A 16,461-nucleotide genomic window follows, 5' to 3' on the forward strand; every position below is an offset into this window, starting at 1 on the left:
AAGGTTTCCCTGCTACCTTTAAGCAGCAGTAGCCAATTTTTGACACTGCTCCAAAGGGTTTATGCCTGCATGACCATAGTGGATATTTTACCCTTTAATGTTAACAGTGTTTTCATGGTATGTATTTTTCTTAAAATAAAAACCAAACCATAGACTGTTAGTAAAGCTCACTCTGGGCCATCTCTTGTTCCTCTGCTATCCATGGTCATTTTGCCACTGACAACAAAAAAAGGAGGACCAAAGCGTTTAATGCCCTACTTTTAAGTGTTAATGTATTTACAGAAGACTATACAAACAAGAGCTGAACAGCAATTACACATTATTAGAGCTACACAATATTTATACATGTTGCTAAAACAATGCTGCTAAATGAAGAAGCTTTATTAGTTCAGAGGTTTTGGCTGCTGTTATTAAAAATATATTTACCTGAAAGAAAATCCAAGTATTTCATTTTACAAACAATTTAAAATATAGCAGTAAGCAACATAAACTATTGCTTTTTATGTTTATACAATTTTTTTGGCATAACACTGCCATACAGTTAGAGAATTATAAAATATATCTTTATAGTGCATTACAAATCCAGAAACTGGTTACCACTCCTACCACATACATATGGTATTGGTACTACCAAACATGCACAGCATTCTGTAATTAAACACTGCAAAGGAATACAGAGAAGAGAGCAGGACCATTCATAAAAACTGACATATAGCTGTTCCATTTTGCAAGTAAAAATTGTTGGGCTTTGGCTTTTTTCTTTTCACTGCACTTTTTTCTTATACATTGGAACAATGAAATCTACAATATTTTCAAATTTTATCAGTGTAAAACTACATCTGATCATCTGTTGCCAAAATCAAACTGCATAAAGGGCAAACAATCATGGACTACATTAAAACACAGGAAAAAAACCCAGCAACTAATGATTAGCAAACATGCTCGAGCAGATCCCAAAAATATGTGCCATAACCTTTTTTACTGCAAAACAATGATTGTCACATGGTTAGCCACAGCAGTAAGTACAATCTGTATATTTCACAATAAACTTTAGTTGATGAATATGCCACTAAACTTGTAAGCATGGTAGAATTAAAAAGTGCCAAGTTTCTAAGAAGAGACTTAATTCAGAACAATTTGCCAATTTTCACAATGTTTTATTTTATAGCAAACAACTTAATGCTTTTGTAAACAAAAATAAAGGTAATTACTAGTGTGAAGCCACAGGAGGTCTCTATTGAATTCATCTATGTAACTTTTGAACTACATTTTAGGAGTCCATTATGTACAACATATATTAAACTTACTCTTTAAAATAAACTCTTGCTTTCAGCAATAGTCGTAAGAACACTTAAGAACAAGGGCTGAAAAAGAAACACAGCTTTCAGGAAAAGAAACAGTTCATAGGCAATACAGAGCACAGAGATATTACAGAGACACAATTTACATTCCCCTTGGAGAACTCCATTTAATATCTGTTAATAGTTAACCTGTGTTGTTCACCACGATGTGAATGGAGGGCAGGTTGCCAATACATAGGCCTTTTTGACCCGTGCTTCGCTTTCAGACTTTGGTGGCCATCAAAAATACCTTTTTAGCAAGTATTCCACTTGCAATTGGAACTGGGGACATGTATCAAAACAATTACCAAAATGTGGAATAACAAGTATGGTTCTCAGCAAACCTAGACAGTATTTCCATGTTCTACATGATGTCAAGGTTAGGCTCATCAATGCTAATGTCTCCAGATCCTGAGGTACCTCACTCAAATGTGAGCTAGGAACAAGTTTTCCCTTTGACAGGTTTTGCTTTTATACCGAAAAGGAAAAAAAACCCAAACCAACCCTGTTGCACAATTGGAATCTGACTTTTAGCACTTCATACAAAAGGATTTATTTGTTAACATTTATTCATAAGGGACAAGTAAGATAATACTGTCATCAGTTTAGGACAAGTTTCTGTCTAAGCAAGCATCTTCTGCCTTAGGACAGAAGAAACACGGGACATTTTCTGCCTAAGCAGGTATTTTGTCATTAGAATCTCCCACAGCATTTAAAAACTGACTTGAAGTAGATTACTGTTCATCTTACTGTACTTTTAGTACTGTGCTCAAATGCAGTAGCAATTATTGAATTAACACCTCTAAGAGAAACAAGAGACCACTTTCACCATATAAAATATTTCTAAAACATGGAACTCATAGCCACAAGGGACTGCAGAGGCTGACAGAAACTTTGAGTTCAAGAACAGAAAAATTCCTGGAGAAAAACAGGGTCACCTTATCTTTTTTTTGTTTCACAGCATCTGTTGGTGGCCACTGCTGGAGGCAGGACACAAGGCCAGAAATATCTTTGGTTCTGATCCATACTGGATGTTCTTAGGACAATGTACATCAATCAGCATGATGTTGTCACAATTTTATAATGGCGAAACTTACTTCATATAGTTGCATCTTATTAATAAATACAACTTTTGTCAAGGAAATTCAACATTGTATGTTACCTGTAAAACTATGGGGTAATAAAAGTTACATTTTCACTTAAACATACATAACTTACTATAACTTGTGATCACTATCATCACAACTGTCAGAAAGAAAAGGTGCAAAACTCCCCCTCAATTAAACAGATATACATAAATATTATTTAAATACAAACAACAGCTGTTTTCCATTTAAGTCCAGTAATTGTTCCTTGACTTACCTTATTGGATCATGCATCAACATATACCAATCTTCTAAGGTCTGTAAACTTTTTTATTATAGTACAGTTATATGCAACTGCAGATTATTAGAATTATCCTGGAATAATCCAAGGAGGTTTACACTGGATTACATGAAATATTAACTATGATTATACAAAGACTCAATACATTAGAGTGCTGCAATTTTAGAGCAGGAAACTGAGGAGCTGACCCAAGCCAGAGAACAGCTCTCAAAGGCTTATTGCAAATATTTTTAGCATCCGTCCGGATTTTATGCAAGCAATATGAACACCAAGACCTCAGATCTGCTCCTAGATATGTACACACAACTAACTGCTCTTCTGATTAGAATGGTCTGTGCTGCACATCTCATATACCCAAGTTTTCAGCCTGTACACCAACACAGTATCAGGTACTGAGGCACAGTTGCATCGGGGTCAGTAGGGCACAGAGCTGTAAATAATCTTAAAGTGCTATATTTTTGCATGATTTGTATGATCACCTTCAATTGCATCAGTGTAGTCAGTAACATTTTTTCAAGTTGCACATTCATATCCCCTCACCACAGGATACTTAAAATCCTATTCACAGGTATGTGCATACACACACTACTCCCACTGAACAGTACAAGAGGCTACTCGGATGTACTTGTTAGGAAAGAACCCTTGTGTGGAAGGTTCTGTTCAATTAATATGTGAATAGCTCAGATTCTAGTCAAACACTGGGCCAAAATACATTATTGTAGTAAGTACACAGGAATCCCTGAATCCTTAAGTGTATAGCAAGACAAAAAGAATCACAGACTATTCTGAGTTGGAAGGGACCCACAAGGATCATGGAGTCCAACCCTTAAGTAAAAGGCCCACACAGAGAATTGAACCCATGACCTTGGCATCATTACAACCAAGTTTTAACCAACTGAGCTAATACGTTAACAGTGATCAAATAACCAGACTTTCTTTGCACACTCTCAGTTTCTGAAGTAATCATTATAATTAAGTACTGGTGTTTATAAGAATACTATCATTTCAACATATATTGTACTGAAACCCAATACTTAGAACTTAAAGCACGAGGTGCTTTGGTCGCTAAGGCCATGAGTCTGTAACAAAATGCATACAGTGCACCCACTTGACCCTCACAAATCTCAACAAGATGCTATGCCATACAATTGCCTGCCATGTATCCTTCTTTTCAATGCTTGCAAAATCAGAAGAAACAATTCTTCTATGAAAAGAATGGTGAACCATCACATTTGACATAGAGCAGAATTTGTTAGTTAAAGCTGAAGTGTTCCATAGGAGCAATTCAGTTGATTACATTGTAAAACGAGGATAACAGAGGGCAGGAGCCCACCTGATACAAAAAACCCATCAATTGCATAGTCCCCATGGGTCTTTGTAGGCAACAGATTTACCACTACTCTTCCATAAAAACTGAGAGAAATATACTGAGTCATGGATTTATAAATAAATAAATAAAACAAATAGAGTTAATAAGGATGTAAGTAACAAAGTTCTTCACTGCATTTTCAGATACACTGGTCCCTTAATGCAGGCAGCTCTGTCGTATTAAAAGTATTTAAGTACTTAATTATGAATGGTGAACCAGTAAGCATGTATAGGTGAGAGCTGTGCCACAATAACAAAATACTGTACTGCAGAGAAACCTTTTTGATGCACATCTTGAGAACTTTAAAATCAGAGTAAGATTTCTCTTTTTTTGTTCAGTAGACAAAAGATCTACTGAGGTCATCAATGTTCAATCAAATTACAGTATAAATATAATAACACCCCCAGCATCCCTTATTTCCCCTGAAGACTATGCATTTTTTGTAAAGCGTTTTAACATTAAAGTCCATAAATCGAAGGCTTTGCATAACTACTTGTTATTGTTGTGTTCCTTACACACAGGGTATAAATCTTCCCTATGCTACTCAACTACATAAAAACAACTCTATGAAGTTTGCATGGTTAGGCACTAAAGATTGACAAAGTCACAGGCAGAACGTGAAGTGTCCTCCTTGTGTGTATTCAGGGAGTAAAAGACCTTAACTACACAGACCAGTTTTATCACAGCATTTCCTGTCCCCTTCTGCTCTGAAGGCCAGAGGCAAACATGAACCAGCAGATCCCAGTTCAAGTCCAGGGAATTGTGAAAGGCTTCTCAGGATCTTTCCAACCTTCAAGAGGTCCTGGCTGCAGGAGCAATTTTTTGTGGCAGATTTAATGCCTACTGGAGTGATATAGGTTACCCTTAAAAAAAAAATCCACGTATGCAAGTTCCCCTCCTCCCAAGACAGCACAGAAAGATGTATCTTCCTTCTTTAGGATGGAAAGATCCTAATCTTTGTCCATGGGGACCAAGACCCCTAACTGCCACTCTATTTGATCCCAAGAACCAGTGCTACCCAAGGAAACCAATGGATGATGCACTGCCATGATGGGCATTACCAAAACAGAAAAATAGACAGACTTTTTGCCTGTGCTCTGAAACCCCTGAAAAACAACCAGTTTGAGTTGTGAGACTTGAATGAAATCCTGTAGCACTCTGACACTCAAACTGTAGTCTGCCTCTTGCCTCAACATTTCATCAGAAATACACTAAAGGCAGTGGATAACACAGACAGGTTAAAACAGAAAATACACACAAAAGTTTTAGAGTATTTTAGAACTGTAGGAAGTTCTAGCTGTGTTATTTTTAATTCATATTCTGCACAACTAACTTGTTGGGCACTATCTTGTTTAACTGAATGACAGGAAATCAGAAGAAGCTACTCAGATAAAGCAGACAGTCCTTTGGTAAAAGAAAGTAGGGAACAGATCTTCATTGAGAAATTCCCGCTTGCTGGGCTCCAGCCAGACCAGCACACTGTCCTGCCTCAGCTTTCTGCTGATGACTGAAATAACATTAAACTGTGAAAGACTTAAGATAGAGAGCAAAATGAGGAAACAGCTGGAAGGAAGCATCAGGACTGCCTTTCTCTCCCAGCAACAGGAGACCCAGTATTGTGCAGACCTCACCCAAAACTTGCCAAGAAACATCCAAAGGTAAGACACAACTTGACAAGCCTGGTGACATTTTCTCTGATGGCTTTACTGATCAGGCAGTGCTTTGTGATGAAAACACTGCTTTTCAGCTGCCCTGAGGCTTTCCAGGTGCTGAACCCAGCTGGGGAAGTTGCTTTATTACAGCTGATCATCAGAGAGCTTTCAAACTGAAACCAAATCTGAGTGATCACAAAGATTCCTCCCCTCAAATCAGCAGTAACAAATGAGTCAAGGCAGAACTTAACAGGGACTAAAAGAAGTCTAAACTGCAACTTCCCCTGTACCCAAAAGCTGTGGATACAGTTTCATGGTAAGTTAAACTTTTATTCAATGTACAGTGGTTCCCAGCTGTATAGGACATGATATATGACATTATGCAGTGCCTCCAACAAGGATGTTAATCTAAGGTAAAAAGATACTGTGCCAATACCACCATTAAACATGAACACACTTCCTAAAAAAAATAGCCACTAGGGTAAAAACTGTGCTCTTGAAATAATTCCTAGTAATTTCATAAATGTAAATCAAGACTTAAAGCATATTAAAACTAACTTTAAAATTCTGATGTTCCAAGGCTTTTAGTGTTACACTTTTTTTTTGTTTAACACTGGATGATTTAATGGCAAAAAGTAGATGAGATTTTCTATGCAATCTGTCTGGAGAAGATAATGAACTTCCTAGCTTTCAATATGCATAATTGTTTTAAAGAGCCACACCTGGCTGACTCCTGATAAACTGTGGTTAAAAAAATAAAATGCATTACAGAAGTCTAACAGAAGCCTCATCTGATGCACTTGCCACAAACACAGTCTCGTGAACATTTTATACTACACTAGATGGAAATTCCAATCAAAATGAAGGACCAATAAATAATTTGCTTCATTAAATATGAAACATAATGATTTTTAACCTCAGATTCATGTTTTGAGCTCATCCTTGGTTTTTGTTGTGGTACTCCCCGAAAGCATATCCTTATCAAGGTTATTTTGTAGATCTTCTGATATGTTATTTGAAGAATTCTCAGTGTTACACAGATCTTTCTCTGTAGTGCCTGGGTGACTTCCACAGTCATTGTTCAGATTTTCATCATCTTTTTTGGAATGAGAAGCGTCCTCATTTCTGTCTGAAGTATTGTGAATTCCTTCTGATTTTGAAAGCTGACTCGTATCAGCATCACTGTTCTGCCTAACAGCATCACAGTTCATTTCTTGTTCATCCTGGTAATTTTCTTCCCCGTTTTTTGTGACTTCTACCTTTTTTTCCTCAGTTGTTTTACCAGCTGAGCTTCCACTTGCCAATGTATTCTTAGGCTCTTTCGGTTTCTTATGCTTAGAAATATGACTATTGGGAATAGAAATTGGAGATGCTGGCTTTTTATTTGTTTTGCTTCCCTCTGACTTCTGTTTTCTTGGGGGTCCCCAGATAAAATGTTCTGAGGGTGTATAATGTTGCTGGGCAAATCTCAGCAGTTTCCTTCTTTCTCTTCGGTCTCTAATAGTATACACAAAATATTCTAGAGCACTTTGCTTAATGTTGGGAATTGTATCTTCCACAAGAGCTTCGTGCAGAATAAATTTTACCAGGGGAGATTTGAAACTCTCATATCCAAGTTCACCAAGACTTTTCAGAATTCGAGTGATTCTTAAGTAGTTATGTTGAGACCTTTGGAAGAAATGGGTAAAAAAAAAGTCTATTGAATCAGAAAAAAACACACTTTACAAACACAGAACTGGCACTGCAATTCCTCAGTCCTTTTTATCACTCCAGGTGTGTACTTCAGGCTTCCTGTACTTTAATTTCTCGCAGCTGCTGAAGCTTGTGAGCACCTCCTTTGCTAGGATGTTGTGAGTTAAAATTAGTGTCTGTAAAATCCACTAGAGGATCGTGTGGGAAGAAAATAAAATCAACCATGTACTGACTTTGATTCCTTCTGCTGTATGTTGTAATGAAAAGGGCAACTAAGCTGGTGAACAAGACAGAACATAAATCCTGTGAGGAGCAGCTGAAGGTAATGGGGTTGTTTACTCTGGAGAAAATGCAGTTCAAGGGAGACCTTATCACTCTCTACAACTACCTGAAAGGAGGCTGTGGCCAGGTTAGGGTGGGCCTCTTCTCCCAGGCAGGAGAAGAGGAAACAGCAACAAGTTGCACCAACCAAAGGGAGGTTCAGGTTCAGGCTGGGTTTCAGGAAAAATTTCTTCACTGAAAGGGTGGCTAAGCATTGGAATGGGTTGCCCAGGGAAGTGGTGGAATTACCATCCCTTGATGTGTTAAAAAAATTAGCAGATCATAGAATCATAGAATGATAGAATTGATTGGGTTGGAAAAGACCTCCGAGATCATGAAGTTCAACTCTTGGTCCAACTCCAGTCCATTTACTAGATCATGGTGCTCAGTGCCATGTCCAATCTCAGTTTAAAAACCTCCAGGGATGGTGAATCCACAACCTCTCTGGGCAAGCCATTCCAATGCCTGATTACTCTCTATGGCACTTAGTGCTATGGTTTAGTTGATGCAGTGGTGTTCGGTCAAATGCTGGACCTGATGATCTTGGAGGCCTTTTCCAACCTTAATGATTCTATGCTGTTCTCTTTCTGAGGAGAAAACCCAGTCAACTTTATAATATTTAGTGTTTGTAGGGTATTTATAGTGTAGCTACAGACAGGATTCACTGCACTTCACTCAAGCTACCTGTACTTCTGATCCAGTCAGTGCTGGGGCTAAAACAGGCACCTCTGGAGAGCAAGTCCCAGGGTTGTAGGAAGTGTCTAAGATAAAGTGAACTACTTGTCTTCTGGAAGTACTTAGGAAGAGCTCTTTCCCTCATAAAGTACACGATAGAAAAAAAGTTAAATGCTATTTGGCTAAAATTAGGTAGAGTGTCCCAATTCCTGACTTAAAACTGTAGCTACCTACTGGTAAAAAAAGGATTAAAAACATGCACAGAGGAAGTAACATTCTGGTCTAAACCTCTCCAGATAAGCATTGCAATTAAAAAGTATTAAATACATAGTATTTCATGTTTGCAGGAGAAAGGGAAATCTTGGTATTTAGCTTTCATACAGGTATGGAGCATTTGACTTTTTCAAAAAGAAATGTGAATATACAGACAAGCCACCTGGTTTTTTCCAGCTGAGAAGCTTTGGAATTGGGTGAAAACACATTCAGTAGCATGATAAATTAATTTGGAGCTGGGATCTCCTTGAGCACCATCTAAAGTTGTATTTTCAGGGAATTCAGTGATGACAGTTAAACTGGTAATGGGTGAGAAGCACAATCAAACAAAAGGGGAAGGAGGAACATACACATACAGGCCCAAATAAGGTATCAACTATTTATTTTTCTCTTTTTTCTGTCAATCTTTGAAAAAATATCTTTGCTTTCTCTAGAAAACAAAAGGCTAAAGAGGTTCTACAGCAATTCTAGCAAGAAGGGTGCATGTCATTACTTACTCATTTAAATGCTGAAATCTTTCTTGCCAGTTAGCAGCTCGTGCTACATTTCCAGTTTTATCAATTAGTTTTATTCCAAAAAACTCCAACATCATTTTGTAAGCCAAAAGAAATCTTCTAATTGCTTCTTTTGTTTTCTTGAATTCCTAAAAGAGAAAGAATACGTCCAAAATTCTAAGTGGCACTAAAGCAAGTACTTCTGCACTGTGTAAGATGACTCTACATAACAAAAAGCAGTTATATAAAAATTAATGTGATGGTTTGTATTGAGATCAATTTGTATTACCTCAATTTCATATGTAGTTAATTCTTTAGCATAAAAGTTCAGACCTTGTTCCCTCAGTGGGAAAAGCCTGTTAAAAGAAACAGCACATTACAGCTCAGCATATGAACACTTAATCAAATTAATGCTTTGAATCAGAAATAGGTAGTAAGTGACCAACCACTGTATGTAAGTGTGGTTATGTTCCAGTTTTTCATAGTCTCCTTTCCATTTATTTAGGACTTCTTCAATATAAACGCCTGCATAAAAATAATTTGAAGACTGTTAGGTAGCCATCAAAACCAGCACTCAGCTACATAAAGTACATGCCATGTTAACATATTGATACAAGATATACTTTAATTCTCTTTACATACTATGTGAATAAGATCTACTACAGCCATAAATAAATTAATTTTAATTTAAAATTAATTTAGTCACTAAAAGTTTTTTATAAAATGTCAATATAAAGAAAACCAACTGACTTATGCTGAGTTAGTAACGAGCAGAAGTATGTGACAATAACTTCTGTAAAATATACAACCCAAAGGTTCTCACATCTTAGATCCTTTATCGCACTTACTGGTAGGTAACAAACCACTTCCATGGAATACTGCATTGTGAGTCACCTGTCATTGCTTTTGCTTGACAAAACCCTCTGTCTGTCTGTCTATCTATCTATCTATCTGTAGGGGTGAGTGTAAGTGCATTAGAGTTCTACCTTAAAGAGAAGAGAGCTACCTGCAGTGTGTGTGGTGGCTTGTGACCAATGAGAGGCTGTGGTGTATGTAAGGTGAATTGGTTAACCAATAAGGTAGTGGCATGTTGGATGTGAGAGGACATAAAAGGTGTGGATGTTACTGAGTGAGTTAGATCTACAGGGAACTAGAACTATCTACTACTTCTACTATGAGCTATGAGGATCTGTCTGTGAATCTATCTTGAATGAAGTCTTGTAAGCCTTCTGATCAAGCCTTCTGATGTCTGCTGTGCCTGAGCTCTTTGGACCGTCATCCACGGCGCCACCCTGCCCGGGATTAAGGTGCTAACCCCTACACTTGGTGACCCCTATATCCATCTATCTATCTAATCTGTCTATCTAATCTACCTGTCTAATTTATCTGTCTGTCTGCCCATCCATCCATCCATCCATCCATCCATCCATCCATCCATCCATCCATCCATCCATCCATCCATCCACCCAATCTTCATAGAATAAAACCTCAACTTCTTATGAAATCTCCTATACCAGGAATCTCCAGATGCAAACAACACTATGACTGCGGAATCTTTCTCAATCAGTGGTGGCCAAGAATCACACAGGCTCATGAAATGCAGTCATGGGCCAGGGCACTTTTCCAGGTACTGCACAAACACACAAAACATGTAACAGCATTCTCCTTGTTCCCAAACAGGTACGGTATCTTTCCATGAATAAGCACTGTGTTAGTTTTGCTTCTATTCTGAAATGAACAACAGTTTTAGCACTACCACATGGCCTCTCCCAAAGTCAAATAGGACAGAAGTGGCCTGAAAATCCCAAAGCCCCCCGTAGATGGTCTCCTACTACACATCTGAGATGTCTCTTCCCTGCATAGAAAATTTCAATTTGGTTTTCAATGACAAAGGAGAACTCATTTGATACTTTTCTTCAAGAAACAGAGAAAGCAGCTAGTCAAAGGGGCTGCTAAAAACATGGGGCTTCCAGTGCAGGCAAGGCTGGAAAGGGCCTTAGAAAGAGAACCACCTATCATCACAAGACTGTATACAACCTTCAAGCATTGAAGTGGTTCTGGTGCTGGCAGTGTAAGAAGGACATGGAACTGTTGGAACAAATCCAGAGGAGGGCCACAAAACTTGAAAGAGGACTGGAGCACCTCCCACTATGAAGACAGGCTGAGAAAGCTGGAGTTGTTCAGCCTGGACAAGGTTGCATTGAGACCTCACAGCAACCTTCCAGTACCTGAAGGAAGTCTACAGGGAAGCCAGAGAGGGACTCTTCATTAGGAACTATAGTGATAGGACAAGGAATAATGGGTACAAACTGAAAGAGGAAAAATTTAGGATAGATATTAGGAAGAAATTTTTTACTGAAGCTGGAGAGACACTGGAATGGGTTGCCCAGGGAGGCTGTGGATGCCCCAACCCTGGCAGTGTTCGAGGCCAGCCTGGATAAGGCCTTGAGCAACCTGGTCTGGTGGGAGGTGTCCCTGCCCATGGCAGGGGAAACTGGGACTAGATGATCCTTAAGGTCCCTTTCAACCCTTTAGCATTCTGTGATTCTATTGGAAGACTTGCAGCTCAATTCCAGCAGAAACAGGTCAGCTCTGAGTCAAAACAACACGCTAGATCTGCAGGTCATGGAACTAAACCTCAGACTAGACTTCTGGACTAGAAATATAATTTTTTAACAACATTCCCCAGCATTTCAGTCCCTCACATGGTAGCTAAGACTCCCTCTGAACACTCTCAGATCCACAGGCTTGAGTCAAGGTGATGGCTACTCCTTCCCTTTCTCCAAACAAACGTCTACATAACCAGAGCTCACAGACACCAACAATTCAGCCTCCATGGCTTATCAGCCACCTTTGACACTACTAACTGTGGTTTTCTCCTAAAATATTAATAGAAATGTTAGTGACAAATTTTAGGAGGGAAGGCCTCCTCTAGCTTTCATGACTATTTCTTCTTTTGGCTAATCCTCTTGAATTGCTCCATCATTTTGTATTTTAAAGGACTCCTCCCCCACAACCCTTTCTGGCTTTTACTTTCATGTCCACGTGGTCCTTAGGCTCACACAGACCTCAGTGTCCTTCCCTTTTTTTCTGTATCTTTTCTCTATGTAATTTACTACTTCTTTACTGGCAATTCACAGACCTATCTCTTCTTCCAGTCAAGCTAAAAACACAGCATCTGCCTATGGGTATCTAGATAAAGCTCAGGCTGGTTAAAGCCAAGGTCTTATCTTTCTTTCACAACGTGACTTGCTGAGGATATTATGCCTATCTTGCCTATAAACAGCTCTCATCTTCAACCTTCCTATACGGACATCTTCACATCCTTCTGTATACCATTCCTTTCCATCCAGCTTCCTGTCAGAACTCTGACATTTTGTATCTCACCATCCTTTTTCCTGACCTTGAAAAGTGCCTTCTTGTCATGCTTACATCTACCCTGAATGCTGCTGGTAAGATCATGTCTAGACTGCATCTTTTTTATACTGCCTCTTTTTTAAAGCTGTGCATGTTTCTATTGTGAAGTCCATCAAACAAAAACTGTACACCTTCACTTCCAAAGCCTTTGTGACCTGTCCCTTACTACCTTATCAGAACCTTTTTGTTGCTATGAGACTGATCCTGCTTCCAACAGGATTCTGCCTTAGAGGCAGCCTACACATCTCACTCCTTCTGTACTCCAACAAGCACTTTGCTATTTCCTACCATGCTGCTCTCAGGCTAAGAGGACCTTTCTGCAAACACCTTCAAAGTACCCCGCTCATCATTCTTTTAAAACTCTAAAAAGCTTACTTTTTGTCTTCAATTTGTCTTTTTTGTGAATGGCTAAGCTCTCATGTGCTGAGACTCCTGTCTATCACTCTAAGACTGCTTTCTTGCTTCCTCCTGCTTCCCCATCTGTCTGCTACACTCTTGCCTCTCATATGTCAACTGCAAACTCTCCAGAGCAGGGTTTGTCATCTTTCAGATTGTCCTGTGTTTGTGCAGAATGCTGCCTATAAGGTTCCTGCTCCAGTACCAGAACCACAAGGGACATTGAGAAATTACTTTATTATTATCATAATCTAACACAAGATTAAAACACATTCTTTTTCCCTTACACAGTTCTAGGGATAACACCCAGATCCCTGCCACTCCTACTCAAGCAGCAACAGTTTGTGCAATATAGTGGAACAGCTCTATCTTTGTTTAATAAAAGGTAGTGTCACTACTATAAAATCATGGTACAAACAACACCCTGTACTACATCATGCTGAAAATGTCTAAGAAAAGCACCACCTCCCTACAGTGAAAGCTAACTCTGTTTTAAGCATAACACACTCTTGTGTTATCAATGTGCTACTCCAATATGGGAGTTTCACATTGTACAATGTACAACTATACACCTTGAATTTGTCAGTGCCACAATTATCACTACTGTTTCAGTTTGCTACTATCGTTAGTGAGCATTCTTTTTGCTATCACCAGTATTGTTGCAGATTACTCACCATCAGGTTTAAATGGGATTTTATTTTTGTAAAACCGGAGATTGCACAAGTCATTTTGATAACGAAGATCTTTAAAGTTCTGCTAAAAGAAAGGAAATAGGACATTATCAGCCTACAGAAACCTATCAAGACTATTCAAAATGCGGTATTGTGCCTGTGCTGTTTGAATAATTTAAAGACAAAAAAATTTCAGAGTTTTAGGCACCACAGAGTTTTACTCATGCACTTCAAGACTGAGATTAGGATCTGTTAAGTTCCTTCTAGCTGGGACCTTCTCCAGCTGAGGCAGCAGCAAGAATAGCAGCACCTTCACTTCAGTGTCAAGGAACTTGAGAGACAAATAATAAGTCATCCAAACTCTATAAATCTACCCTTTTTAACATTCAAGGCACAAGCCTTTTCCCAGGCTCCTTCCACTGTTCCCATGCTTACATATCTCATGTGTTTGCATGTATGCCCAAGATGAAAACACATTGCAAAGTTTTGCTCCTCTCCCACTGGCAAACATTGGACTTCTCTATCAGCTTTTTCATTCTCATTTATTAGGCCACACAAAGCTTTAGGAATGTTTGAGTTATATGCTGTCTTTTAAAAAAAGGCAGTTTAAACCCCCAAAATATTCTTACTGGGTACTGGTGTCGGTACTTGTATAAATCTCTTGCTGCATAGAAGCTTCTCTTTGGCTTGGCTGTCAGCTCAGTTCCATCACCACTCTGAAACAGTCAGAAAGCAGATAACCATCATACACAAACACACTAAATAGCAAATTCATGTAATATTAGAATAATTACTTTTCATTATGCATTTCAGCAATGCAATCAAACACAAGTACATGAATTTGCCTACTCTTTAGTCAAACACTGAAAATCTCCCTGCTCAATACTTAACACTACACACTTCTAAGCCTAAGTTTAAAAATTTAATATAAAATACAGAAGCAAGACTATGCAGTATCCTTCCAACGAGGCTGAATTTGCTTTAAATCAACAACTTGACCATCATTTGCAAATGCAAGACTTCAAAGTAACCCAGCAAGGGCTAGTACAAGATGAAACAAGTAACTGAACATGAAAATGCAGAGACAACACTAATTTTGAACAGGAAATAATACTATTTGTCCTGTGAACATAGCCTTAATTGCTACTATTGCACCCTGTGGAAGAAATGAACAGTCACTGAAAAAAATTAATTCCACTCCTTGCAATACACGTGCAATAGGTTAAAGTTAAGCGGAAAAGGGGAAGCTCCCTGTGGCTGCATTGGGTATTTGCCCTTATTATCGCCCATCCCATGGCTTATCAGTTGCACATTAACGACAAACAAGCATCTGTTTTCATTATTCCTTCTGCAAGACCAGCTTTGACCACCGCATCTGCAGGCAAAGCATGCTTGCTCGAACCAGCAACACCCTTTGACACTCGGTTATCTGGCAGTGGTATCACCTCTTATCCAGTGGAAAAGGGAATGATGCCTTTGCTTATTTTATTTGGCACGTTTCTGAACCAAATATAAAAACAATACATCTAGCAAGCTAAAAAAATAAGACTCAGCTGGTCCACCGTGCATTGAATCCTAAGTGCAATAAAATAACTGTTAAAGGAACACTTTATTTCTTTAGGGTCGGCATTTTCAAAGCTTCCTAAAGAACAGAAACTTGCTCTGAAAATTCCTCACACCCACCCAGAGGTCACAAAAATCCCCTGCCACATACGATCTAATGCTCAGATTTTTATCCCGTTTAGTTAAGAGACCAAGTTACACCCTACAATTAAGGCAGAACCTCCCCCGGAACCAGCGGCAGGGGGAATGACAGAGACTTCAAGGCCTCGATTTTCCCCCAGTAATGAGGTAGGGATACGAACGCGCTCATCCCCCCACGGAGATGCAGCACTGGGTTATCCCCGGGCGCTCGGAGCGGTGGGAGGTCCCGGGCCCCGTCGGTGCCGCAGGGCGGGAGGCACCGGAGCTGCCCGGCCCGGGGGCTCGGATCGGCCCGGCCCGTTCTCCGGGACCGGGGGTCGGGACCAGGCTGCCCGCCCGGAGCTCAGCTCTGTCCGTGCCCGTGCCCTGGACCGGCGGCGGGACCCGCGGGCAGGGCAGGGCACAGGGCAGGGCGAGGCGGGGGCGCGCCTGGCGCCGGCGGTACCTGCTCGGGGCCGGCGGTGTCCGCCTCCGCCCGCTCCCCGTCCTGCGGCGCCGGCGGCGGCTCCCGGGGCCAGCAGTCGGCGGCGGGCGGCTCGGCCGGCTCTTCCCCGCCTCCCGCGGCGGCGCACACCCCCTCCTGCCGCCGCGGCTCCGCCGCCTCGGGCTCCGAGTCGGTCTCCCAGGTGGAGTCGCAGTCCTCCACCGTGGTGGGCTCCTTGAAGCTGACCCCGCTCAGCAGGCTGCCCATCGGCCCGGAGGCCGCGCAGGCCGAGGCTGGGAGCGGCCGCGCTGCCTACGGCTGCGGCATGGCGGGGCGGGGCGGCGGCGGCCGGGGCTGCTCCCGCCCGGCCCCAGCCCACGGACACGCGCGGGGCGGGGCTGCAGGCGCCGGGACTGGCACCGGGACACGCGTGCCCGGCCCTGGCACCGGGCAGCGGGCACTGGGCAGCGCCGCCGGCACCGCGGGAACCCGCCCGGGGACAGCGGGCGTGTCCCCGCCAAGGCGCTGCGCCTCCGGGGAGAGCTGCTCGCCGTGTGCCCTGAAGGGCTGTGAGGAGAGCAAGCGGTGCGGGAGCTCATCGAGAGCTCATCGAGAGCAGTGCGGGTGGCGGGGAGATGCTTGCTTGG

At 41.0% G+C, this 16,461-nt stretch overlaps 1 protein-coding gene across 2 annotated transcripts; it reads right to left on the minus strand.

The window, feature by feature from the left end:
- Window positions 1-232: 232 nt before the first annotated feature.
- OGFRL1 (opioid growth factor receptor like 1) lies at window positions 233-16,167 on the minus strand. 2 transcript variants are annotated; one of them, XM_071548540.1, is made up of 7 exons: window positions 15,836-16,167; window positions 14,316-14,402; window positions 13,690-13,768; window positions 9,649-9,727; window positions 9,492-9,558; window positions 9,206-9,351; window positions 233-7,415 (listed from the first exon to the last, which is right to left on the minus strand). In XM_071548540.1, exons 1-7 carry the CDS (start codon window positions 16,079-16,081, stop codon window positions 6,671-6,673), a joined length of 1,449 nt encoding a protein of 482 aa, XP_071404641.1. In that variant the 5' UTR covers window positions 16,082-16,167; the 3' UTR covers window positions 233-6,670. The 2 variants fall into 2 exon arrangements, with proteins under 2 accessions (XP_071404641.1, XP_071404640.1); XM_071548539.1 differs by having other exon boundaries at window positions 13,690-13,771.
- Window positions 16,168-16,461: the final 294 nt, after the last annotated feature.

This window comes from Pithys albifrons, chromosome 2 (assembly GCF_047495875.1).
Source record: "Pithys albifrons albifrons isolate INPA30051 chromosome 2, PitAlb_v1, whole genome shotgun sequence".
NCBI classification, from domain to species: domain Eukaryota; kingdom Metazoa; phylum Chordata; class Aves; order Passeriformes; family Thamnophilidae; genus Pithys; species Pithys albifrons.

Coding starts and splice junctions, on each gene's coding strand:
- OGFRL1 (XM_071548539.1), bottom strand. CDS start 16,081: ATGGGCAGCCTGCTGAGCGGGGTCAGCTTCAAGGAGCCCACCACGGTG. Junction 13,772..14,315: donor AGTACCGACACCAGTACCCA/GTAAGAATATTT, acceptor CCTTTCTTTTAG/CAGAACTTTAAAGATCTTCG. Junction 9,559..9,648: donor AACCACACTTACATACAGTG/GTTGGTCACTTA, acceptor TTCTTTTAACAG/GCTTTTCCCACTGAGGGAAC.